This window comes from Oryx dammah, unplaced genomic scaffold (genome assembly GCF_014754425.2).
Source record: "Oryx dammah isolate SB20612 unplaced genomic scaffold, SCBI_Odam_1.1 HiC_scaffold_4, whole genome shotgun sequence".
In the NCBI taxonomy this organism is placed as follows: Eukaryota; Metazoa; Chordata; class Mammalia; order Artiodactyla; family Bovidae; genus Oryx; species Oryx dammah.
In genome coordinates, this window is record NW_024070188.1 from 78,525,758 (window position 1) to 78,552,652 (window position 26,895).

At 45.3% G+C, this 26,895-nt stretch overlaps 2 protein-coding genes across 2 annotated transcripts in view; one reads left to right on the forward strand and one right to left on the reverse strand.

Annotated features, from left to right (window-relative positions):
• TIAM2 (TIAM Rac1 associated GEF 2) overlaps window positions 1–15,571 on the forward strand; it is a 115,387-nt gene extending 99,816 nt beyond the window's left edge. Inside the window, exons 16-26 of the mRNA XM_040238728.1 lie at window positions 1,510–1,578; window positions 2,485–2,610; window positions 3,642–3,750; window positions 7,098–7,277; window positions 9,167–9,285; window positions 10,243–10,351; window positions 10,945–11,003; window positions 11,571–11,676; window positions 12,621–12,708; window positions 13,068–13,222; window positions 14,476–15,571. Of these exons, the coding sequence (XP_040094662.1) occupies window positions 1,510–1,578; window positions 2,485–2,610; window positions 3,642–3,750; window positions 7,098–7,277; window positions 9,167–9,285; window positions 10,243–10,351; window positions 10,945–11,003; window positions 11,571–11,676; window positions 12,621–12,708; window positions 13,068–13,222; window positions 14,476–15,071 (1,716 nt within the window). The 3' untranslated portion in view covers window positions 15,072–15,571. The remainder of the gene's footprint in view (window positions 1–1,509; window positions 1,579–2,484; window positions 2,611–3,641; window positions 3,751–7,097; window positions 7,278–9,166; window positions 9,286–10,242; window positions 10,352–10,944; window positions 11,004–11,570; window positions 11,677–12,620; window positions 12,709–13,067; window positions 13,223–14,475) is intronic.
• The window catches only part of TFB1M (transcription factor B1, mitochondrial), a 61,092-nt gene continuing 48,312 nt past the window's right edge, over window positions 14,116–26,895 (reverse strand). Inside the window, exons 6-7 of the mRNA XM_040238733.1 lie at window positions 18,830–18,957; window positions 14,116–15,911 (exon numbers count right to left, since the gene is read on the reverse strand). Of these exons, the coding sequence (XP_040094667.1) occupies window positions 15,701–15,911; window positions 18,830–18,957 (339 nt within the window). The 3' untranslated portion in view covers window positions 14,116–15,700. The remainder of the gene's footprint in view (window positions 15,912–18,829; window positions 18,958–26,895) is intronic.

A 26,895-nucleotide genomic window follows, 5' to 3' on the forward strand; every position in this document is an offset into this window, starting at 1 on the left:
CCTTTCCGCCACGTCTCGTCCTGCATCAAATGTGGGGAGATGAAGTGCATGTCCAGGGAGTTGACAGTGGCCGTGCCTAGCCGGGTGGGCACTGTGGCCACTTGACGATGTCTGAGGAGCCCCCATCCACAGGGCCGAGGGCACAGTTGAGAGCAGACCAAGCCCCTTTTTATTCCTGTTGTTGTCGGTATATTTAACTGCTAGACTCCTGGATCCAGGAGGGTCGCTGCATTGTGACCCTAGCCTGGGACCGAAATGGATGCTGTGGGCCAAGCGGATAAAAAGGGCGGCTCTCCTTTCTTTCTGCGAGAATCCCACCTGTCGTCTCCTCAGGGCCCCCGTGTCATAGCTTAGGGCGGCCGGCCTCAGTGTGTCACTGCTCGTGGGCATGAGTGACCACAGCCCACCACCGCCTCTGATGAAGGAACCAGCACCCGGTACCTACTGTGATTCGTGCGTGCCCGCACACATTGTTTTTTAATTTCTTTTTGTTGCTGACATTGAACACGGACTTGTACTTGTTCTCTAACCTGCACCTCTGCACTTGGCTTGGAGTTCGCAGCGCTCCTGTGTTCCCTGAGAGATGGCCCAGGAACTTCCCACCGCTCTCTCTGCTCTGAAGCAGCTGCTGTGGGGTTCTTGGAGGCTGGTTAGACCAGGGCCATTTGATTGTGAAACCCTCAGGGTCACTTGCTCTCAGGACCTGCACCACAAGGTTCTGGAGGCTTCTGACTTTAGCAAGCTCTCCAGAACTGGATTTCTTGATTGTAAGCGGAACCAGATGTAGTCACCTACTTCTAACACTCTGTGACTCAAAATTCTTCAGAATCAGTGAACAAGAAGAAGAAATCTTTCCCATCACTAAATTATATGCTGGTCTTGGTTTCAAATTATTAAAAACAAAACAAAACTTACCTAAAGAGTTTTGTAAATACCTCAACTCCCACTGTTCTGTGCTGTCAGAGCCCAGGTTTAGTGAAGACTCAAAGATGGCCTAGATGGTAAACATTATGATGTTCATCTCTGGAAAATTTTTCTTGCGCTTGAGTTTGGGAGTTTGAAATTCTGATAATGCATGAAGCTGAAGAGCTCCTGAGACCTCGTCCTGTCCTCCTCAGCTCAGCTGTCCACGCTGGAGCCGTCGCCCGGCTCCCTGAGGCAGAGGAGGAAGCCGGGTTGGCCGGAAGTTCCTGCCCAAACCTCACTTATCTGCAGGGAAAGGAGTGTTCCTGCTGCAGCAGCTGAGAGATCCTGGCTCTGCCAGTAAAACATTCAAATACGCAGAGTAGGTGATCGCGCCATAAAGAAAAATGTGGAATGCAAATGCCGATTGTATTGTGCTGTTAACCTCTTTGAATTAGGTGAGCAAGGAACCACCACCTTCAGGGCCTAGTCTCTCAACCAGACATAAGTGTCATTGTTCTTAACACCAGTCTGAGATGTGGCCAGAGCGATACTTGGGTGTTTGGGAGACTCACGGGTTAAAGACTGTCGTCTTTTCTCTTTCAGGATCTGAGCTGCCTCTTCGACTTATATTTGGAGCCACTTCAGAATGAGACCTTTCTTACCCAAGATGAGGTAAATAACTTCCTTCACTCAGTCCACCGACCCACAGGTTAGTCTCTGCTTGCCCTTTAGTTCAGGGGTCACCCAACTCCTGGGCAATGGTACCGGTACTGGTCCATGGAGGTGAGCAGCAGGTGAGCGAGTGAAGTTTCATCTGTATTGACAGCCACTTCCCATCGCTTGCATTACCACCTGAGCTCTGCCTCCTAAATGCCCTCAGTGGGGCATTCGATTCTCGTAGACGTGAGAACCCTACTGTGAACTGTGCGTGCGAGAGATTGAGATCCTTCACTCCTTGTGAGAATCATCCTGGAACCATCCCCTCCCTTCCACCCCTGGCTGTGCAAAAGTTGTCTCCCATGAAATTGATCCCCCAAAAGGTTGGGGACTGTAGTAGACCTCCTAGATTTTATCTAATGGTCCCAAAGGAACATAGAGACTTAGGGATCTTCAGAGAGACCTAGGTGTGGCCTCCCGCAGAGCTGTTTATGTGGCTTCTGTCCCCTCAAGCACAGCGGCAGGAGTTAAAAACAACTGCGTCCTTTTTGTAGTAGAAGGTGTGACCCAAATTACCTTTTAATATGTGACTTTTTAGTGTTAACTCACAGTTATTAATTCTTTCTTACTGACTTCCATTCCCCCCCAACCCTACACCCTACCCCTCAGTTTGAATTCTGAAAACTTGACATCCCCTTAAAAACTTATTCTAGAATTACAGGGACCGGAGATGTATGTAACCCTCTGTGTATGCACTCTATCCCCTCATGACTATGCTGTCTTCTTAATACAGGATTTACTTCTGTCTCCTCCTTGGTGAATGACTGAATGACTGTGATTCATTTGTGCACCTGGGAGTTCAGAGTGGTATCTAGATCTTTATCGCTAACACCCTCTTTTCAAATCCTGGTCTTCACTCAGATGGAGTCACTTTTTGGAAGTTTGCCAGAGATGCTTGAATTTCAAAAGGTGTTTCTCGAGACCCTGGAGGATGGGATTTCAGCATCGTCTGACTTTAACATACTTGAAACCCCCTCGCAGTTCAGAGTAAGTATTTTAGATGTAGGTTTAAAGCAAATAAATACAGGTGGATACAGTGCAGAGTTCTCCCCTAGAAGAGAAAGCGGTGTCGCTTGACTGTTGAAAAGATAAGTTTGGTGCTGTCATTCCTCTGGCAGATGGCAAAAAAAGGCTCTGCTTCTCCCTCGAGTGAATGCTCTGGGGATCAGGTGTCTGGGCAGCCCGGCTTTTATGGAGTCTGCCTGCTGTTGACGTGTCCGTGCTCCCTATTCAGCTCTGCCCAAGGCTCTGCAGGCCGACTGCTTCTGAGGCAGGAGCACGTCCTGCGTCTGATCCTGCATCTCTGGTCGTGTGACCTTGGGAGGAAAGCATAGGTTCTATGGAGCCCTGTCTCCAAGTGGGCATTGGTGGCTGGCAAGAGGACTCCCCGGTGACCCAGATGGTGAAGAGGCTGCCTGCGATGCAGGAGACCCGGGTTTGATCCCTGGGTTGGGAAAATCCTCTGGAGGAGGAAATGGCAACCCACTCCAGTATCCTTGCCTAGAAAATCCCATGGACGGATGAGCCTGGAGGGCTATCGTCCATGGGGTCACAAAGAGTCGGACATGACTGAAGCCACTTCATTTTTTTTCCATGAGGTCCTTCCAGGGAGGGAAAGGCAGAAGGCAGTAGAAAGGGACTAAGGAAATACACAGCGAGCCTCATTCGTCCTAAGTAAGGCAGAGCTGGCTTTATTAATGAGCCTCTCAGATTATTTATATCCTGCCCTGTCGGATGTATTTGTTTAGATAGAACTTTCTTTCTTGTCCTTGACTGCACATTGTGTCGATAGGCTCTGCTGCCAGAAACTTTTCAGTCAGCCTGAAGATCTGCCAGAGGCATGCCTGGGCTGTCGTCCATCAGCCGGGCAAGTGGTGCTCCCTGGCTTCAGTCAATACCTTCCTGAAGCACAGTGCCCTGGTGTCTGAAAGACGAATACTCAAAGCGGTCAGATGCCAGGCCAGAGCCAGCAGACATTGAATGAACCACGTCTGATGTAACTTTCCCTCTCTTTCTAGAAACTGCTGTTTTCCCTTGGAGGCTCTTTCCTTTATTACGCGGACCACTTTAAACTGTACAGTGGATTCTGTGCTAATCATATTAAAGTACAGAAGGTTCTAGAGCGAGGTAAGTGGCTCACATTTTATAGCTATACTTTCAAAATTGTTAATTAGAGCAAATTTGTATTCATTAAGGGTAAGTGTGATTTTAATGGGGTGTGCTCCATTGTTGGCCTTGAAATGAACAAACATTACAGGGGGAGGTTCCAAACTCATTTCAGTTTTCTGGTAACAGTGAATGTGTGTGCCTGAGAACAGAGATGTCGCTTGGCTATCACTTTGCTGTTAGATTACATCTGCATTCTTTTTTTACCAATTCTTTTTTTCCTTGCTCTAAAAACTTTTAACCAACCATATAAGCCCCTGGATGGAGTAGAAAGCAATGTATGGTGTTTTCTTTCTTGTTAACCTTTGTCTTAAGCCTGAGGATCCACTGCAAAAAACCACCATGAGATAACTACTACCAAACTCACAGGACATGTGTTAACTAAAATGAAAACCTCTTAAGTGAAGCTGGTTTTTATCACAGCCCCTAGCTTGTCATTGAAGTACCTTTTATCTCTCTGCATTGTTATCCTCTTATTTTATTTGACTGACTTTAACCGAAGACTTTTACATTTTTGAAGTCCAAGTAGACAGGGGTAACAAACCTGTCTCGCTCTCCCCCTTCATGTCAACAGCAAACATTACTCTGTGGAGCTGGAGAGATGCCTGAATTTTGGCCCCTGACTTGCAGTGGGTCAGCTTGGGCCAGATGGTCAGTGCACTGATCCTCCTGGGTTTTCAGTGACCAGCCAGCCAGTCAGCTCAGCCTGGCAAGTCTGTCCAGAGATCTGATGGCCGCAGGGACCTTCTTCATGTGTAGGATATTGGAGGGAGTGTCTGTGTCACAGTCCCCAGCACCAAGTCAACAACCCTATGCCCAAGCTATTCCTGTACCACCTATTGATGGAAGTAATAAACAGACAGTAACAGGAATAGGAGGAAGTTTTATTTGAGCCAAACTGAGTAGGGTCTCAAACAGCCAGACACGAGTGAGCATAAGGACCCTAGCCCAGAAGACAGCTTCTCTGATTACTCTCTGAGGATTTGCTCCAGAGAAGCAGGGCTGCCAGCAGTTTTCTGTCTTGTCAGAACAAAGAATACCAAACAAGTCAAGAATACATTCCTTCAGGGTTTCAAGAAAACCAGATCAGCACGTACAGAGCCAGTCAGTATGGCCTTGGCACCTGGGAAGGGAGTTTTACCATGGGAGGAGGAGCAGCATTGGTGTCCCAGGTTGGGAGGCATTTAATCTTTATTTTTAACACAGATAATCTTTACTTCTGGTCAGTGTACCTTTTCTGTAATAATTAAAGAAGATGCACAATGTCTGTTTGATGGTTCACAAACAGGCTGTTGGCACAAAATTCAAGTTAACTCAGGTATTAAGCCAGGATGACTTCTCCAGACCTCAGTGCATAAACATTTCTTTTATTATGCCCTGAACCAGAAATGCTTAACTGTTATTACCAAAAGCTTCTTTCAGTCATCACACAACTCGTTAGGCATGGGATTAGAATTCTCAAACTTGTCTCTCTCAGAAGATAGGTTTCTATCTTGTTCTTCGGAATTCTCATTTCTGGCGGCAGAGATGAGAGGACGCCTTTAAGCTCAAGGTCATGAGCAGCAGTAATTCAGTCTGCATGGAGACCGTCAAACAGATACAGGTCCCCGGAGGTCGCTCCCGTTCTGCACGGGTCCTATAGTGGAGGCATCTTACTTATGAAAATATATGTCATCCTAGATAAGGTCATCTGAACTGTCTCCAGGAAAGGTCACCAGGCTACCTGCATTCTCTCCAAGTGTACTTGCAGATCCTATTTAGGATCTGAACCCACTGAATCTTGAACTCTTAATATAAAACTCCCAGGAGAAAGAAATGATTCTCCTGAGAGGTGAATGCCCCCTTTGGAATTAAGGTTGCCTTCGTGTGCTTACTCTTGGGAAGATTTGCCACCTGTCTGGAAGCCAGTGAATCCGGGCTGTTTTCTGTGACAGGGGCAAGTGTGTGAGAGGCTTTTGTATTGGAACTTTTTTAGTTGTGTCAACAGGTTAATAGCAACCAACTACATTTCAAGCCCCTTCTCTCTCTCATCAAATGCTTCCTAATGGCATTGCCATCTGGAGTTTGTGCTTCCACGTGTCTGTTTCAGAACCAGGGAATGGTCTCTCTGTGGTATCATGAGGGTGTGGAGGGTTCCTCTAGACACTGACAGTGTTCAGTCATGTCCATGGATGCAGTTCTGCCCATCAGTTTAAATCCAGAACTTCGTAGCATCTTAAAATAGGCTCAAGTTGAAAAATGAAGTCTTAGAGTGCTACCCTCTAGATGAAGTCATAGAGGTTAACAAGATACAGCCCAAATCTATCTTGTCTAGTTCTTTAAACCAGAAACAACTAATTTCCTCTGAGGAATATCTTCTTGGCAGTATAATAAACTAAAAGCATACAGATGGTTTGCTCAGTTCCTTGTCATGGAGATGAACGGTCATCTCACCATCCACGCTGTCTCGTAGCCATATTCAAAATGGTACTGCAACCTCCTACAAGTTGTATTTTGCCTTTTGTATAAACCCCCAAATAAAGGTTTGTCTTCATTCAAATTGGCTGAATTCCAGCAGCTGGTGGACCGGTGCCAGCACGTGGAATCCAAAGCAATAGCTGAGGTGTCCACAAGCACTCTGCAAACGTTAAATGCACTTGGACTCACACATGTACCTTCATGACACCGCATAGAGAGGGGGTTTTCACTGCCTGGAGGTGGGGGGTCTGAATCTGGTGAAAGGTTTAGACTGCTCGGAGCTATGGAGATGGAAGTTGTAGTGCTTGTCAACTTATTTTTAAAGGAAAAGGAAAAAAAAGATCTTGCTTTAAAAATAGCCCTTAAGTGTACAGAATAAGTCTGTCCTAGGTCAGTGGAAAAAAAAAAATACTGGTTTGTTTTGCTCTATGAATCTTGTGAACGGTATGGTTTAGGTTTGGATAGTACTGTTTTGTGGCTTTATGAATTATGTGGTATAGACGCTGAAAAAGTGAGTTTCAGTCTGTCTCGTGGGTCTGCAGGTGAACGTACCTTTAAAGTCAGACTCCGCTGCATTTTGACTCCATGTTCTTCTTTGGTCTGGGGCTGGGGCCCTTCTGGCAGCCGAGTAAGCTCCCTTTGTTTGTGGGATTCGTCACCGAGTGGTGACGCTGAATCCTTGTTGACAGCGGGTGCATGACCCACTGGTGCAGTTGGTTTTTTCCTGGAAGGATGTCATTAGGAGGGCTGGAGCAGCGGATCATCTTTAATTCCATTAAAACCTAAAGGAAGTGGAATTTACATCATCCTGCTGTGCTCTTCTAAGGGTCTTTTAATCCATCTGCTTGCAGCTAAAACTGATAAAGCCTTTAAGGCTTTTCTGGACGCCCGGAACCCCACCAAGCAGCACTCCTCCACGCTGGAGTCTTACCTCATCAAGCCAGTTCAGAGGGTGCTCAAGTACCCGCTGCTGCTCAAGGAGCTGGTGTCCCTGACGGACCACGAGAGCGAGGAGCACTATCATCTGACGGGTAAGAAGCGGGGCCCGGGGGGACCTGACGGCTGCCACCCCCGGCCTGTGCGCTCCGCTCCTCTCTTCCTCTGCCTGGTGTCACATTCGGAACATTTCTCAGCATCGTGATTGTTCCCCTTTAGGTACCATTTAGTGTGTGCAAATAGCTAGGTATTATGGCCACCCCTGTAGACGGGCACAGCATTTGGGCAAAAATTATCTCACTGGAATAGCCCTTGGGAGGGACGATTCCATTTTCAAAGAACATAATTTAAGCTCAGGGAGTTGAAATAAATTGCTTCAGGTCACGTGTCTAACAAACAGGGCTGCCAGGACCTGTGCCCGGGCCTGTTTCCCCACAACTTTGTGAGGTTCTGTGTTGTTTGCTGATCCGTTCTGCTGTGTGAGGCTCCACCTTGTGGAGAGCTGTGAGCAGAGACTGAACTCCCAAGGACAGATGCAGCTTTACAGCCAACGTGTCTTCTTGGTAACCTCAGAAATGTTCTATCAGCCTAAGTTTGTCAAATACACAGGGCCCCTCACTTTGATAGTAGAGTGGAAGGACTGATGCTGAAGCTCCAATCCTTTGGCCACCTGATGAGAAGACCTGACTCATTGGAAAAGACCCTGATGCTGGGAAAGATTGAAGGCAGGAGGAGAAGGGGGCGACAGAGGGTGAGATGGCTGGATGGCATCACCGACTCAACAGACACAAGCTTGACCAAACTGTAGGAGATAGTAAAGGACTGGGAAGCCTAGCGTGCTGCAGTCCACGGGGTTTCAGAGTCTGATACGACTTAGTGACCGAACAGCAATGAGTATCCCTTCAACAGATGCTGTTTGGAGAGTAAAAGGGATTTGTTCTCCATGTGTCAGAACTAGGAGATCCAGTTAAGCTGCACCTATTAAGCACATGGAGAGGGAAACAAACTTACTAATAAATTAGTATTACTGAATAGCAAACAGTGCAAAGTGTAAATGAAACGGTTTTTCTGTGACAAGCATATTGTATCATAAGTAATAAGGATAAACTTTTTGGCATGAAAGTTAAAACTTATAAATGATACAGATTATGACTAGGATTAAATTGCTGCGTATAATAGTTCACTTTGCACTGAGACGGTCTTTAAAAGGGGTCTGTTAAAAAAATTGCCTTCTGAAAGTCCCTCTTCTAAAGATGGAATTAAAATCCTGAATCAGAAGAACAAGATATGAAAAATAGTGAGTTTGGAGGTGACTTGAAATTTTGCTTTTTGACCTTGACAAAAATCATTTTGTCCCTCACATGCCCATGTAGAAAGTTCAAATTAACACCAAACATAAATGTAAACAGTTGCTCTGGAAAGGGGATATTTATGGAGGCTTTTGTAAGTTCTTGTTAAAGAACTGTCATTGATCACTATTTCAGTTAAGTGGTCCGGGAGGAGGGCAAAATTTAAGAGCAGGTATCCTATGGCTAATCGGCCGTGGGTTTAATTCTGGCTCCTCCTTATGTCTGGCAAAAACCACCCTTTGCACCTGAATTTTCTCATCTGTAAAATGGTATCAATAATAGGTCCTAATCTGATTGCATTGCTGTGGGGATTAAATGAGATGCCTCATGTAAATCACCTAGGAGAATATGCCAGATAGAAAGTGCTCAATAGGTGGGAGCTGTTACTGTTAGTGATGCTTTTTACTTGTACTCTGCCTCATTTCAAGGAGAATTTGAGGTGGAAGATAATTTTGCTGTTCTTCATTATAACTAGATTACCATAGGCTATTTAAGCCCTACCTGAATGACGCTACTCTTAGTTAAGAACTGGTCTCGAATTCTGGCTTGAATCTTAAGGTTTTTCATTATTGCTGTTGGGTAGGATTTCAAACAAATCAAAACTGTAAAACAAATTATGGCTGCGTATTTTGCAGAAGCACTAAAGGCAATGGAGAAAGTAGCCAGCCACATCAATGAGATGCAGAAGATATATGAAGATTATGGGACCGTGTTTGACCAGCTTGTAGCAGAGCAGAGTGGAACAGAGAAGGAGGTCAGTAGGATTTTCGGATTCCAAGAGGCTGAATGCCTGTGACCATGGGTCTGGAGGTGACCTCCAGACCAGGCCACCCAGTTAGGGCCTTCCTACAGGAGAAATTGCCTAAAATTTCTCTTTTTGATCCTAATGCTTATAATAAGCCACACAGTTTAGGTGTAAATATATAAAATTGATTGCATTGGTCTAAAGACGTAACCATCTGTTCTGTTAATAAATACTACACCAAAAGAACTAGTACTTAGCTCGTATCCATACCTCTTCCTCCTTTTCCTGTGGAGCATGAGGTCAAGACAAATCCCAGAGGCTAGACTATAAATGGAGAGCTGGGGCTGTAGGAGGGGAGGGGAGGGGAGGGATAAAGGCAGTGGGAGTCAGCATGTGGAAAGAGAACTGAAAGCTTTTCCTTTTTTTCTCTTTTCTAACCTCAAGTATTGGTGGCTACCTCCTTACTTATAAAAGCAGTTTAAGTGGAATTTGACAATTTCCCTACTTTTCTTCTCTGGCTGGATTACCAAATTTAGCATCTTGAGCTTTAAAAAGTCTACACATAAGGAGCAATGTAGTTTAAGTAGAAAAAGGCTAGAACAGGAAACAGCTGGAATTTTTTTTTTTAAATTATAGTCAGTTTCAATGTTGGTACCTCTTTTATTAGCAGGCCTCATGTGGTTTCAAAGGCACTTGGGATGAACTTTGACCCTGGGGAGGGAGGAATGTCATCCCACAGGTCACATACAGTGTGTGTGCCTTGGAGCAAAATGCCTTCACCTTTATTTTTCAGTGTGGTGCTTAGCTTATATTTTCAAACCTGCTATTTAAGGCCCTGTGTTCATGGGAATCATAAAAATGGAACATACTTGACTTTCAGCCATGACCATATGTGTGGTTCCTCTCTCCTGAGCGACCCCCGCCCCCGGATTTCCATGTCTTCTTGATCTTGTTTTTACCGTTTAGGTCACAGAACTTTCAATGGGGGAGCTTCTGATGCACTCGACAGTGTCCTGGCTGAATCCATTTCTGTCTCTAGGAAAAGCCAGAAAGGACCTTGAACTCACAGTATTTGGTTAGTATTCCATTCGTAAGAATGTAGACTTGAGGGGCTGGCAAGAATGAAGAATCTCCTAAACCCACAAACTCCTGATTTCCAGGACTTAGAGTCACTGCACTAAGGGCTTTGACTTAACATGGGCCGCTTCCAGCTCTTTAGAAGCCTTGCCCTGTACACACACGACCTTCTTCTCCCTTCTGCCGCTTGGCTTGGTGGATCTGGCCAAGTGTTACAGGAACAGAGCTCCTGGGTCTATTTTTGAAATCTGTCATCTTAGTTTGCTGCACTTCAGAATGTCTTAATTCCCACCGAGAGCTGGGAGAGGGGGCATAGACTGTGTGTTCTCATTGAGATGAACCCCATGTCCTCAGCTTCTGATAAAACAAGAATTCAGAAAACAAAATGCCAGGATCTCGTTCAAACAATAGCTTTTAAATAAGCAAGTACTTGTGCGTGATTCAAATATGAACAGAAGGAAGTACTATTTATTCACCCGTGTGTCAGCATTGTGGAATCTTGAAGAGCTTTGTTCTATTAAAATATTCAGCTTCAGTTCAATGTTAGGAGAATTTGTATTAAATAATGACATTTCTTTCTCTTCTCTTTAGTTTTTAAGAGAGCTGTCATATTGGTTTATAAAGAAAACTGCAAACTGAAAAAGAAATTGGTAAGACATGAATTAACTTTGGTTAAAGCTAACTTTGTGAACTGTACCTTCCTGTTACTGAACTGGGAAGCCTGCTAAGGACCAAGGCGTGGCCAACTGATATGGTTTATTCCTGGGGTAACTGAGCAAATCAGATACTTGGGGTATTTCTTATTCTCCCCATCAAAGATGTTTGTTTGAAAAGATGTACACAAATACCCATTCTGGGGGCCTACCTAGAAAAGCAGCTTTTCTGTCCCTAAAAATGACCCATGTTTGCTCCATACAAGTCAGTCAGACTTTTGGTTTCTTTTTAGAGGTGGTAACATGAGGTCATAGAAGGCTTGCTTGTCATTATTGCTTAGAAGCCTAGGGCTTCTGCTCCCCAAACTACAACTCTGCCCTGTCCACATCCCGTCGGAGAGCTTCCTCAAAGCTGGGGCTCACCTGACCAATTCCCTTCTGCATTCCGAGCCCCACACAGCGGCAGGTCTGCACCAGGGACAGCGCCCAGTTCCTGCCATGCGCACACGTACCCTGGGAGCCAGCTTGCTCTAACCCTGCTCTTGGGGGGCTTTCACCTTACAGCCCTCAAATTCCCGGCCTGTGCATGGCAATGCCGACTTGGATCCGTTTAAGTTCCGCTGGTTGATCCCCATATCCGCGCTTCAAGTCAGACTGGGAAATACAGCAGGTAATTGTTGCGTGTCGTACAAATGCCAGAAAAAAAAAAAAAAAATCTTCAGGGAATTTTCAAACTATGGAATGAAAAAGTAGGAGGAAGGAACCTGAGGATAATTTCTGGTATTTTACAGGCAAGGAAAATGAGGACGAGAGATTGTTGTGATGTCTCTTTACAGGCTTTGGAGGAAGTAAATGCTAGAGGATGACTTTTCTTTGCCAAATACTTCTCTTCATAGTTTTCTTATTTTCACTGTTTATGGTTTTCAACATTTTCCTAATATCCTAATATCTAACATTTCTAGTTATTCTAATAATTTTAGGGTAATATCTATCCCTAAAATTTGTTAAAGAAACACAGGTCCACAAATTTTTACAAAATTTGAAATACCAGAAAATTCCTTAAGATTCAGCAGTATTACAAGTGATACAGAAAAAAATTTTCCATGCAAAATATTCAGAGATCCTTCTAGAATAACCCTGTTCTGGTGACAGTGCCTCTGGTAATGGAAAAGACCACCAGGCTGAGGCCCGCAGTAACGGTCTGGGTCCCTGTTCAGTTTTTGTGGGAAGTACTCATGTTTCCTGGAGCATGATTGAGTGTGGTGCTGGCTGCCTTACCTAAAGTGCCTGAGCACATCCTATTGTTCCTTCCAAGGAATGAGGTTGAAAAATGGGGTCCACTTAACCTCTTTCCCAGAGATAGGGCAAAAGCACCAAGGTGGATGGGAAATGTCAGCAGGAAGTGTACAAAAAGTAACTAAACATATTTAACTTTTTGTAACTATTGTGGAAGTCATACACAGAATTGGGCCCCACAAGAAAATGATGAGAGTCAGGATTGGGAATACTGAACTCTTTAAAAAAAGTTACTAGAGTGTGGGTTTCAAGTTTCACCAGTGTCCTTTATCACAGCATCTTTGGCAGAGTTGCAGCCCCTGGTTTCTTTCTACACAGGGACAGAAAATAATTCCTTATGGGAGCTGATCCACACCAAGTCAGAACTAGAAGGACGCCCAGAGACCATCTTTCAGTTGTGCTGCAGGTATTACTGCCTTCCGAAAATGACAGCCAGTGGGAATGAGACAGAGTTATGTTCTCTTAAAGATGGGTTTATTTTTAGTGCCCTCTTGAATTTTGATGACTTCAGGATCACACCCCCGCCCCCGCAAACTGGCAACTGCGGCTCTCGTAGAATAATACATTGATTAAATATACAGCCAAAGCTTAGTGCCTGCAGGAAGTTCAAGGACGATCAATTCTCCTTTTGTAAGTGACAAGAGACCGCGGCATGCAGAGACCGGGCAACTTGCCGTCAGTCTGCCCTCATGCAGCACGGGAGGACAGCAGACAAGGGGACGCTGGGTGAGAGCAGAAACCACCAGTGTTTTCTCTCCCCTCCAGTGACAACGAAAGCAAAACCAGCATCGTCAAGGTGATTCGAGCTATTCTGAGGGAAAACTTCAGGCGTCACATAAAGTGTGAACTGCCCCTGGAGAAAACATGTAAGGATCGCCTGGTACCCCTTAAGAACCGCGTTCCTGTCTCGGCCAAATTAGGTGAGAACTCGTCTAGCCTTGGGTGTACTCAGGAGAACATGATGACCTTCTCTGTAAGCACGTATGCTCTTAGAACAGGGTAGCCGGTCATCACTTTGTAAATGATCTGCAGTAGCTTTCTAAGCTGTAAACCAGACCCCAACACACAGGATGGAATGAGGTGGTCACTGCCATTCTATTTAAGAAAACTAAAGCATGCCTCTCCCCACTTTATACAGTATAACCACCCCCTACCCCAAATCCTTGTCTCCACTGGCTGACAGTCTATACTTCCTATCTTCTCTCTTCCACTGAGATGTACCAGAGTCGAGGGACTTGGTTCTGCTTATTGCCACGTTGGCTTTGCCAACAGTGCAAAGCCTCTAGAGAAGGTCAGTACTAAGTAAATAAAGGTCAAAAAATCGAATATACCCACTCTTAGTAAACCCACTGTATAGATAAACATTCCAAATCCTGCTGCTCTTAAACTTTGTTTTTTTAAACTTTCAGCTTTCTATATAGCTATTTTGTTAATATCACTGATCTAGTTTTTAGTCTTGCAAAATGTATCTCTTTTATTTTTGGTAGTTTGACCTCTTCAGATTTACCATATATTTTCTGTTTTTTCCTCCACTGGCAAAATAAGCTACAGCCATCAAAAATATACTACTATCTGCAGAAACACAACTGAACTCCCCCTCTTCCTTTCAACCCGAGAGAGAGGAATTAAACACAAATACATGTGTGTGCAACTCAGTATTCTTGTTAAATCTCAAAGCTGATGAGAAATCCAACAGACAGTTCTCATGAGAAAAAGAGCATTTTTCAATCTTTACCTGAGCAGCAATGGAAATAAACAGGTGGGAAGGTGGGCAGAGAAAGAATGTAATCTTAGTTCTGAAACTACAAAGTACTTTAGTAAAAGAAAGGACCTAGATTAGCCACTAACTTTTAAATTTATTCATTAGCAAAATAAGAATCCTAGCCCTTATGACACTTCATAACTTACTCTATCTCAATAATTAAGTTCTGATAACTGATCATCCAAAAATGCCAAATTCCCCAACTTAAAATTTCAACTACATATAAGTAAAAAAGGTCCATATTTGCAGTATCTACTTTTTTTTTTTTTGCTCAAGTCCCAGGACAGTTGGTAACTGAAGTGAGATGAAAAAATTTTAATTAAGATGTTAACTCTCCTAACCTCCAAAAACTTGACACATCGCAGAATCAGTTCCTCTGTCATAAGGGAACGTGTGCTTTTCTCATTGCAGCTTCATCCAGGTCCTTAAAAGTCCTTAAGAATTCCTCCAGCAGCGAGTGGCCGGGGGAGCCAGGCAAGGGCAGCTCCCTGGACTCGGACGAGGGCAGCCTGAGCAGCAGCACCCAGAGCAGCGGCTGCCCCCCTGCTGGGAGCAGGCAGGACACCCGGCAGCACCCCCACTCGGGCCTGGCCGACTTCTCCGACAGTCTCATCAAAGAGAGCGACATTCTGAGCGACGACGAGGACGACTACCCCCAGGCTCAGAGGCAGGGCAGCCCCACCAAAGACATCGAGATCCAGTTCCAGAGACTGAGGATCTCTGAGGACCCCGGCGCTCACCCGGCTGAAGAGCCGCCCGTCAAGGATGGGCAGCCCAAGCTGGTGCGGGGGCACTTCTGCGCCATCAAACGCAAGGCTAACAGCACCAAGCGGGACAGGGGCACCCTGCTGAAGGCGCAGACGCGTCACCAGTCCCTGGACAGTCATCCTGGAAACGCCAACCTTGATCTCAGCTCTGTCCTCGAGCGAGAATTCAGTGTCCAGAGCTTAACGTCGGTTGTCAACGAAGAGTGCTTTTATGAAACAGAGAGCCATGGAAAGTCCTAGCACAGTCCAACCCAGATATGGGTTACATTGCTGGTTTCACTTTTAAACTGGTGGCGAAATGAAAATTGCAGAAACACTATTCATTAGGTTTTGTGCAGGATACATTTTCCCACAAATAGCTGTAAAGACTTAAGTTATTTTAATTTATTGTGGATCAGAAAACTAGCTTAAACTGGTCAGAATTTGTAAATTACTTAGTTTATATCCCTTTTGAGCAGGTATCAAAATGATTTAGAATCCTTAAGACGAATGCATTCTAATTTATGTAGAAAAAAGTGGGGAAGTTGTGATTAATAGCTTTTAAAAGGTCATTTTTTCTCCAGTACTTTCAACTATTAGGTTTCACTTTATTTAAAGCATATTTAAATTATTCTAATGTGGGTTAGGGGTACAGTGTGCAGATACTTCATTTTTGTAAGGTTGTAATAGACGCTGTTTATACTAAACATGTCACATCTATGCAGTATATATATGTATATTAAAGCTTGTACTGTATCTTACTTGATATTTATTCTCTTTACCAAGCTGTAAAAGGGGAGTAAGTCACAGCCGTGAGCACATATGAGAAGTTCAGCACCTGGCAGGCTGGCAGCCCCTGAAGTAGCAGCTACAGTCTGCAGCTCTCCTTGTCATCCTCTTTTTTCTGACTTTTGCCTAAGTTCTTCTCTGAAATTGTAAGCAAAGAGGTGTGGGTCTTCATCACACATTTTTCGGTACACATCGCAGAGGCTCTTAAAGTGTGAGACAGTGAGTTGGGTAGGTCGGAGAGTCGGGTCCACATCTGCCGACTCTAACAGTTTTCCCGTGCTTTCTAATCGCTGAGCTTCAGGGAATAACATTCTGAAAGGAAGAGGACAAAAAATCAGATTTCACTTAAATTCTACAAATGATGCTGCTTCCTTCTCCCCTCCTTTGAAAACGGCATGGTTCCGACAATATTAGGGAGTGGAAGAGGAGCCTCTGCAGTGACCTGCGGGCCCCAAGCCCATGGAGGAGGCTCTGCTTACACCACCAGCAACAGGTATGAACCCCCCCACTGAGGGCAGAGCTAATCTGACAATGTGAGAAAAATCTTTAAGGGAAATTTATCATATGCTCTGCTGCATTCTCAGAGAAATACAAGTTTGTGCCTCACATTTTAAATATAAAAACTGCATATTATTTCTGGTGGTTTTGATTCTCTGTCACTTGAATTTACCAGCCTAAAGTTAGAAAACATGTGAAAATAGAAAGTTATTTTCCTCTTTAACTGAAGCATCTTTAAAATTGACTCAAGTATAAACTGTAAATTTCATCTAACAATCAGATTATTGTTTTAAAGTGAATAGTGAAACTGACTGAAATATTGCAAAGCTACACCTGGATTCTGTTTTCTTCTCAGAGGTTTAACAGAACTTGTCTCAAAGGGCCTGGAAGACGGCGTGGCAAGAGGAGATCGAGCTTTCTCATAGGCTGATGGTCTTCTCAACCAGGCACGCCAGGTCCCCACATGTTCAGGGTGAGTTGTCTGCGTTCAGCTTCGTGGCAAGCAGGGGTCTGATCATGATTTCTGTGATCTGAGACTGCTGTGTGGCGTCATAAGACTTGGTCCATCTCTGCACAGGGGGCGGCATGTGTGACCTGAAAGGAGCTCATTCCTTAGCTGGGGGTTGTCTTGGAAACGCTAGGGCCAACTCTGGGCTCAGGCCTGTTCCAGGACTGCTACACGTAGGATGTACTTTGTGTGATTTTTTTTTTTTCCCCCCTCCCTGACCTCCAGCTTGTGTCCGACTTGTGGCAGAGCACCCTGGGGGGGGGGGGGGGGGGGGGGGGGGCCACTGCGGCGAACCAGAGGGTTGCCTTCACTCTAATGGTACCAGGATAGCCAGTGGCATCACCAACTAGAGAAGTAGTAACTTCCTGGTGAGCGTGAGCACTGGCCTAACTAGAGCCAGCCAACGGCAGGCTGAGGATTCTACCTGTCCTGTCAGAGCCTCAAGGGTGGGTCTGTGGATTCCAGTGGTTTCAGGAGGCAGCTGTCCAGCTATGCCTGAAGTAATTTCACATGCTAAGGGGACTCTTCACAAAACCAGAAAGAGAGAACTGAAATGGAGCTAGCTATTCTTAGAAAATAGTGCGTGCCAAGTCACTTCAGTCATGTCCGACTCTGTGACCCCATGGACTGTAGCCCGAGAGGCTCCTCTGTCCATGGGATTCTCTAGGCAAGAATACTGGAGTGGGCTACCATGCCCTCCTCCAGGGGATCCTTCTGGCCCAGGGCTCGAACCTGTGTCTCTTTACATCTCGTGCGTTGGCAGGGAGGTTCTTTACCACTAGCGCCACTGGGAAGCCCTGGAAAATAGTATATGCCTCTAAAGCTAAACTGATGTAAAGAACTACAGTTGACTGTATTAGGTGGATATCTTAAAAACACACATTTGCTTTCCTGCCTTCTTAGACTATGTGGACCTAGTCACTTGTTTTCCTGTCACTGGCTATCAAGCATCACTGGTGACCTTGAGGCCTCTCAGGCTCACACACAGGAGCTTTCTGTTAATGAAAACAGATACACATGGATCTCATGGATACTCCAGACGTTGTTCTGGCTACTCAGAAGTTATCTTTGCTTCCTAATTTTAAACATGTCCTTAAAATCTTCAAGATATAGCAACCTGGTAGAAAGAGGGCATTAAAAAACCCACTTAGTGTGTGATACAAGATATACACATATTTGGTCTCTATCCTAGGTTCCTGAGACAGAGCTTCTAAAATCTTTGGAATTTCCTGAGTAGGGGGTGACAGGAACATTGTTATTCATAACAAGCCCCTTTTGATCACACCTGAGTTCTGTGCTAACGAGGTGATTCTTGGTGGCCCCTGGAGAGCATCAGGCTAGGGGACTCAATTATGTGACTGAAGGATGCACCACTCTGCATGTCTGAGGAGAGAAGAGCTGGAAAACGGAGCTTGATCGCCAGCGGCCAAGGCTTTACTCAGTCCTGCTTGGGTAATGAACTTCATAAAACCCCCAAATAATAGGGTTAGGAGAGCTTCGAGGCTGGTGAACACACGAGGTGCTGGGAGGTAAGAAACCTCGAGAGGGCATCCCACCCCCAAACCACGTGCTGGGCCTCTCCTCCAACTCTGGCAGTTCCTGAGTTACAGCCTTTAAAACCAATACATGAAGGTAAGTGTACTATGAGCCATTCTAGAGATTATTGAGGCTGAAGATGGACGAGATCATGGAAACGGCCAATTTATAGCCAGTCAGAAAATACCAGCAGCAACCTGAGACTCGCTACTAGTGTCTGAAGTGGGGACAGCCTGGTGGCACTGAGCTGAGGGGCTGCGTTAATGCCAGGCAGTGAATTATCACTTGAATTAAATTGCATGACACCCAGGTGGTGGTCGGAGAATTAGGGAATTTTCTCATGTTGGAGAAAACACCACGTGTAGTGGCAGAAGTGTCGAGTTACAACAGATCAGACGGTTTGAGTCCTGAGTGAAATCATGACCTCCCAGTACAGGCTCACTGTAAACTGTGTGATGTCAGTTTTAGTTTGTACTTATGACCAAACAAAACCTCCCAGTGGCATCTGCGGTTAAGACAACGTTTTGCTTTCTCCTCAGTGGCTGTCAAAGGTTGTTCATTGCAGGATCTGAACTAAGAGTAATATTTACAGGCAGTTTGAACAATCATAAAAACATTAGTTCTTAATCTTGGAAGGTGATTGAGGAGTGTGTAAAAAGTGCTACCGAGCAGGAAAAAACATTCTTACCCGAGCCCTCGATGGCAGTATTTCCTTCGGAACTGAAAGGCATTCTGAACCACCTTCTCCACCAGCTTGAAGGGCTGCTCGATCCTGGGCCGGGTCAGTGGGGTGAAGTGCACCACCCCCGAGTCCACCTTCATTGCCAGAAAACACACAGCATTTTACCGCCTGGTGCAGTACATTAAACGGTTTATCCTCGTGTAGCGCAGGAGGGTGGATCTCCTCCAGGATGCTACACTCGCCTCTGAGCTGCCTCCGGGAACTCCCAGTTGGCTGCATCTGTTCTGTAATGCCAGCCACTAGGCCTGTGCTTAATAGTCACTTAATTTTAGAATAGTCACAATGGCCATTTACGATTAATCCAAGTAATCTTTAAAGTTTGTAGGCAGGTAACAGCATAACAATATTTAGCTTTTGAATGAGTGAAAAATAAGCTGCAGCAGCAGTTCCGCGTATAAGGCTGGACTTCAAAAGCCAGAGACGTGGCAGATGGGGCCCCCAAGGGACCACTCAGCTCTAAACTCCCCAGAAAGAACATCAATTAGGACACCACTTCTTTCGGATACAGACACTGATTAATCAGCTGGATTGAATTCATGCTCGTTGTTTGCATGGCCACAGAACTTTCTGCTAATAACTTTAAATGTCCCACGAGGCACAGGCAGGAACCAAATGGAATGGAAACCACCAAAAATACTACTGTTTAAGTGTTAAGCTACTACCAGCTGTTGAGATTCTTTATCAGAAAATAAAACTTCTCAGGCATATCCCTTTTCTAAAAATGGACTCACAGTGGTTCACAAGGATATATTCAAAACAACATTAGAAAAATACTGAAAGTAAAGACTAGGAGAGGAAATAGAGTCAAAGCAGCTACGACACACATAAAAGCCTGACAGAGACGTGGTCTAGGAAATGGAAGTCTACTCGTAATTTACAAAAGCTTCAGTCTCTAAGGGATTATCGCTAAACCTGCTTCTTAGAACATCATACACTCTACAGAGGCTAAGAAAGTCCAGCAATTTATGAAGTATGGGCCATACCACTACTTGTCAAAAGGAATCCTATGTTTTAAAACTCACAGGGGTTATCACGTTCTCTCGGGAAGACATGCTCCTAAATATCCTTGTGGCTACAAAATTATTCCTTCAAATGGGCCTGTAATATATAAGGATGGGGCAACTTTTGTTGTTTGTTTTTAGGTGGAGGAAAAGTATTCGCACGTGATGTCAGGATGTGTGGATGAGAAAGACCCAAGAGGACCAACCTGGATGTGCTTTCAGAGGTGCCAGAGATGTTTCTTCTGCTAGGTGGGGTCTGAGCCGCCTGGAACCACCCTGCTGACCTCCCTGCGCACCCCCTACCCCCACCCCCATCATTGAGGCTGGCAAATGCTGAGAATGTTCTAAGCTGGAGAGTGAAAGCTGGCAATGGAGAGACTTTGCACCTGAAAACGCTCCCTAAAATGTCCATCTTCACACTGTTTCAGTGTCGATTATATGCCTTGGGTGAAACAGTTATTCTTCCACTGCAGAGTGACTATCTCAATGTTCTTATTAAATTTTAACAGTTTTTTTCAAATTGTGCTCTATGTGTTTCTCCAAGTTCACTAATATGTACTTCCTTTCCTGTAGGAAACTAAGTGTTTCAGCTAAAAGGCCAGGACTTTCCTTAGAGCTTCTCAAGAACACCACGGAACAGGATCCGGGCACCCCAGAGAGGCCTGTGGTCAACACAGAGGAGAGAGGCACGGGAGAGCACACGGGACTGGGGATCAAGTGAACTCAGCTGTCCTAGATCGTTCTCTTGACGTCGCTCACCCCTTTCTACCACCTGCGCTCACTGGCATTCCTGTCCTGACTACTCATTCTGCCAACCCTCTATGACTCAGCCCCTTGAACCCTTTCAATGCAATCCTTCCAAATTAGTTCTGAAAGGATTCTTCCAGTGAGCAGCCTGCCAGTCTCCAGAGAAAATAATTTTTTAGTAAACTGAGATAAAATTAAACCCTACCCAACCCTAAACCCACAAAATATTATCAAAACTCTAATGTTCAAAATACTATTACGACCAAAAGACACGACCTTCCTTCCAGGAAGAAACTGCCACTCCTACAATCCTTGGAATTAAAAATGTGGCCTCATCTTTATTTGCCTGATATTATTCTTTTGAGATATAGCTGGTATTTACAAATACAGGCAACGTCTGTTTTTTAGTTTTTAAAAAGTTTAAAACCCAGTATAAATAGAGCAGCACTCCATATAAACTGTAGCAGTAGACTTCTAAAGTTTGAATATAACTTTGATACCCAGTTAAGTTGGCTAATAGTATGTTTCAGATGAAATCTCCACTCACAATCAAATACAGTCACTATTTAGCAGAGGACCACAGAAAACTCAGGCAAAAAGGCTCTTCCAGCAACGTGTCTTGCTTCTCTGGGAGACCTACACCACCTTCTTTTCTATACCTGCCTCCAAACACACTTCTCAGAGTCATGCTGTAGGATGGAGCCCATTTTCTGTAGAACCACAGGAAAGCTACTTGGTAACTATGGTAATAGATTCAAAAATGCTTTTTACTTATAAATGAACGCTTATTTAAAATTACAACCATTAAACTTCCCTGCCTGAGTTTTAAGTCTGTTAAAGGGTTTGATTCCAAAAAAGAAGTCAGCACGTGGGCCCTAGAGGCAGCTAAATGCTGCCAGTCCCTTTCCAAACTCAGCCGGCCAGTATACTAAAACGACCTACTGGAATTTCAAATTAGAGAGCGTTTACGACGTTAGATATTTGCCTCTCCAACCCACCGTAAGGTCAATGCTGCACAAAGTGGAGGTTCTGCTTCTCAACATGAGCAGGCTGGAGGCGGGTGTCCCTCTTCCCACGCCAGCGTGTCTAGGACGTGAGTGGTTATGGGCTCAGAGCAGCACCTCGGCCTCATGGGAAGTCTGGGATAAGAAGCTACTAAACCTCAGATATTGCCAGCTCAGATCCTCAATCAGCACGGTCCAGGGGACACTGAAGACTGTACAGCTCTGTTTCTGACTTTGAGATGATCATCCTAACATGTCAAAGAGCTCAACAACTACCCCACGGAAAGGTACAGAAACAATACTGGCCATTATCTAAGAAAAGGTCTTCAGCAGCTCCCATGGTGTTCAGGACCATTAAAGGATCAGCCACTGGAGAGGAAAAACGCTTAGGAAGTTACAGTTCACTTAGCCAAGATATGACCACAACTGGGAGAGGACAGAGGGAATGATGCGAACAAAGTGACCTACAGGGAATAATCAGACTCCAGAAACAACACAAGGATTCGGCCTTCAAGGCAGGACTGTCTCAGACAGATTCGTGTAGACGGTAGGAAGGGCACAGAGATCTGAGGTAGGAGGGTCACATTCGGCGTCAGGGGAAATGAGAGTCGGGTGAGCACCCTGGGGATGCTTGGTTCCTCCCTAACCGGTGCTGGCTCACTCCCTCAGGGTTCCCATGCACATGTCTCCGTCAGAATGTCCTGGCCCTGCGGCTGTACCTTCCCCCAAGAAGGGTAGTGGTCACGGTCACTACTGCCTGTGATATTACAGTTACTAGTTTGGCGAATGCCTGAGTGTTTTCCCTCTCTTTTCCTTCTTAGAATGATAAAAAAAAGAACAGATTTTAAACAGTCACAGTGTTTACTCTGGGACCATAAGCATGTAAGAAAAGTGAGTGAGCTGAGGGCACGGTAAGAAAGAAACCTAAGAGGCAGCCAAAGTGAGGGCAGAGGAGAGAGAGGGCTTTTTACTGGGGGTGTTACGTAAATACAAGTATGTATGTAAATTAGGCCTACCAGCAACAACAAGACACATGAGGGTTTCTTGGTCCCAAGGAAGGGCACAATTTTGGGGAGGCGAACGCTTAATTTTAAACAAATACAAGAGGGACAAGGACGCACAAATACCGGATTAGGATATTCTGTTATCCTTAACTTGGAGGTACCGAATGATCACAGGGAAAACACCTTTCTAAAACCACAACCTTTTCCACAAACCATGACTTCAGTGTTTGTGTAACAACATCCCCTGGAGGCACCTGGGAACGGAGGAGGTCCCTGCTAGGGGCTGGGCTGCGGCCAGGGCCTGACCTCTGGTTTTGTTTCATGGCTCCAGAGAAACTCCAGCACCTCTGAATCAGTCAGCTCCCTGGGGGTGGCTTCAATCTATACAAACTCACCAGTAATAGCTGCTGCTATAAATATTTCCATCACTATACTGAGAAGACGGATAAATGAACGTGGATGCAAATCTACTAATTCATAATGAGTCACAACTGTCAAAGAGGCATGCAAGCTGACTCGTCAGCACACTCCCTCCCTAAGAAAACTACCCTAGGTGCGAGCTCTTACGCTGAGAGGGCCTGCAGAGGCACGGGGCAGGAGCAGGCTCCTGCATGATGCTGCCGCCACGGCCGCTGGGGCTCCGCCTGAGGACCTGGCCGCGCATGGGCACAGGGCACAGGGCGCCGGATTCCCCCAGCCCCTGTGCTCTCACCACCCAGACCCGCTCTCCTTGGCGGAGGTGCACTCTGTGTTCACGCTGTCCTGCTCTTCCGGTTTCTGACTTGAAAGACTGTCTTTGTAAAGACGAATTCCATAGCTACCGGATCTCTTCCTTCACATGCTGATTTTACTAGTTTAACTCACAGAGTCTGGGGGGACCTCCTATGTATGTAACCAGAGGTATAACAATAAATAAAGAGAAATGATGGCAACTGACATAAGCTCTCTAGTTTGGCAATATCACAAAGTCCACACGAACCCACCCAGGACGGCCGAGCGTGGGCCAGGACTGAAACGCAGGAGACCCAGTGGGCAGAGAGGGAGAAGCACAAGGCAGGCAGGCAAAGGGGAGGAGGAGGAGGGCCGGTGAGCTGAGAGCCAGGCCGGGACGAGGGGCGCTCAGGCCACAACCTGAGACACTACCAGCAAGTGAGGATGTTGTTCAAAAAAAAGTCCTGGTTCTCAAAATAACATGCAAAGCAAACAACACATACTTACAGGTTGATCTCCAGGTGTCACTGCAAAATCCAAAGACTGTCTTAATATTCTAAAATAATGTGATAAACACACAGAAAGCAAATCCTCAAGATCCTTTCACATGAAGACATTAAAAGGAGCAACAAAATGTTGGAAAAATAAGGTAGTAAATAACAGAGAAATGGCAGCGTAAGCCACATCAGAAACGTGTCTGAGTCGCACAGAGCTGTGGAGCCGGGTGGCCTCATTAGACATTCGGGAGCACACGGTAACCAGAGAACAGTTATCTTCATTTAAACACAGTCCTCACTGTAATCGACTAGTCTACAAACCACCAATTCTAAAGGATCAAGTGTTCAGGGCAGTCTAAAGCATTATTTTAAAGAAAATGACCATAAAGGTGGAGGCAAATAAAACACTGATTGTGCTCAGAGCTGATAATGTTAATATTCCATGATGGAGTCAAGAAGAGAAACATTCTTTTAGGATTAAGTCAGTCACTTTAAATTTGTGGGACTGGAACAGGTAAACTATCTTAATCTTAACCTAAACTTAAATTATTTTTTAAGATTGAAGAGAAAATAAACGAGAAAAGACACTTAAAAAAAAAAAATCAGAACCTCTACTTTCCATTGGAATTAAGTGGGCGGTATTCTAAACACACTGAGGGCCCCAGGGCTTCTCCAAAGCGGGATGATCTCCTGTGTGGGCAGGAGTGAGCCACACAGGTCTGGAGAACTGCCTCCCACAAAGGCTTGGTATCCCTATTTCTTCTCCAACATTCAGTCAAACGACTGATTCTTTAAACAAAAGCTTGTCTGAATGTCCAGAATACTGTCACTGAGAAAAATACACCAAGGGAATCACATGTCATTTTTTCTTAAAAAACAGATAAATGAAAACATTTTAAAGAAAACAATTGGTACTGCTGAGTCACTTGTGGACTTGGCGTGAGTGAGAAGCAAATGTTTCTATTTCAGGCCACAGAGGTGTCAGGGTTCATTCGTTTCCAGAGCTTAACCCAGACCACCACAGAAAGGAGCAACTCATGTTATAATGAGACTTGAAGACACATTCTGTTCTAAATGGGACGGGGCAGGGCTGTGTGTACAGAGCTTCAAAAATCACAGTATTCCGGGCTTGAATCCCATATTCCTGCTACTTACTCATTTTATGGACCTTACGTAACTTCTCAGGAACTTAGTTTTCTCACCTCTAAAAGTGAGATGATTTCTTCTCTCTCACAGACTTGGTTTAAGAATTAAATACCAGGACTTCGCTGGTGGTACAGTGGATGGGAGCCTGCCTGCCAATCCAGGGGACACGGGTTTGATCCCTGGTCCGGGAAAATTCCACATGCCGCTGAGCAACTGGGCTCGTGTTCCACAACCACTGAAACTCATGCACGTAAAGCCCATGCTCCACATCAAGAGAGGCCAACTCAATGAGCTCAATGAGAAGCCCCCCCATCCCCCCGCCCTGCTCAATGAAACTAGAGAAAGCCCACGCAGCAAAGACCCAGCGCAGCCAAATATAAAAAAAATTAAATACCATATTACCTCAGACAGTACTAAAGAGTTGCAAAATTACTGACAGTCTCATTTAAAAATTACACTTTTAACCATGTAAAGGTAATGTATTATTGTTATTTTATATACTCAAAATCAGTTTCTGAACTCATTCAACGAATATCACACCTTGAAAATAAGCCAGGCACCATTCCTGGCGCAGCACTGGCAATTAACAAGACAGCAGGAAATCCTTGCCCTTGTGAGGTTTACATTCTAAAGGTCTTAAGCCAGAGTAAGCAGGAGAGGGGCTCAGAGGTGGTTAGGTTTCTTGATTTTTTTTCAAGTTTTGGAACAAAGGAATTTGTTGACTGAATGGATATTGGGTATTGAAACAAAGGATGCTTTTAAGATCCAGGGATGCGTTTGCTGTTAACGGACACTGGGAAACTGGGGAGAATTGCTGTGGGGAAGATCAGGAGTTCAGTCCTGTCCCTGACAGATCTGAGACGTCTATCAGTGAGTCACGTCGCCAGCTGGATATACAAAACTTGGGTGTTCAGTGGGGAAGGGCTGGGAAGAGAGATGTACTAAGATAAACAAAGATAAGGTTTACCTAGAGAAGCCTCTGGATTTAAAAAGATTTCTCTGTACTCTCTACTTTGGCAGTGGATAATTATGTCAATGAATTACATTTCCCTGAGCTTCCCCGGTGGCTCAGATGGTAAAGCATGTGCCTGTAATGCGGGAGACCAGGGTTCGATCCCTGAGTGGGGAAGATCTCCTGGAGAAGGAAATGGCAACCCACTCTAGTACTCTTGCCTGGAGAATCCCACAGACAGAGGAGCCTGGTAGGCTACAGTCCATGGGGTCGCAAAGAGTTGGGCACGACTGAGCAACTTCACTTTCACTTTCTAGCTCCTTTTCCTTGGGCCTCACTGTGCAGCTTGTGGGATCTTAGTTCCCCAACCAGGGATTGAACCGGCCTGGGCCATGTCAGTGAAAGCACCAAATCCTAACCTCTGGACCACCAGGGAAGTCCCTCTGGCTCCTCCTTTATATAAGACACTCTGCCTTGTGTTAAAGGCCTATAGTTAATGAAAGTTATTTACATTTCAGAAGTTTTCCTTTTAAAAACAGGTGGTTAAGGGACTTCCCCGGTGGTCCAGTGGGTAAGATTCTGTGCTTTCTTTCAATGCAGGGGGCGAGGTTTTGATTGCTGGCTAGGGAACTAAGATCCCGAGACACTGAGGCGTGGCTGGGGGTGGGAGAACAGGCAGTTAACACATTATAGGATAAGTGTCCTCATCAAGACAGAAGAAAAATCAAAAAGTTCTTGAAAACACTCAAGTACAGGGACTTCCCTGGTGGTCCAGTGGTCGAGAATCTGCCTGCGAGTGAAGGCGACACAGGTCTGATCCCTGACCTGGGAAGGTCCCACATGCTGTGGAGCAACTAAGCCCCAGTGCCACGGCTACTGAAGCCTAAGCCTGCCTGCCCTAGAGCCCACGCGCTCCACAGCAAGACGAGCCGCCCGGTGAGGAGCCCGAG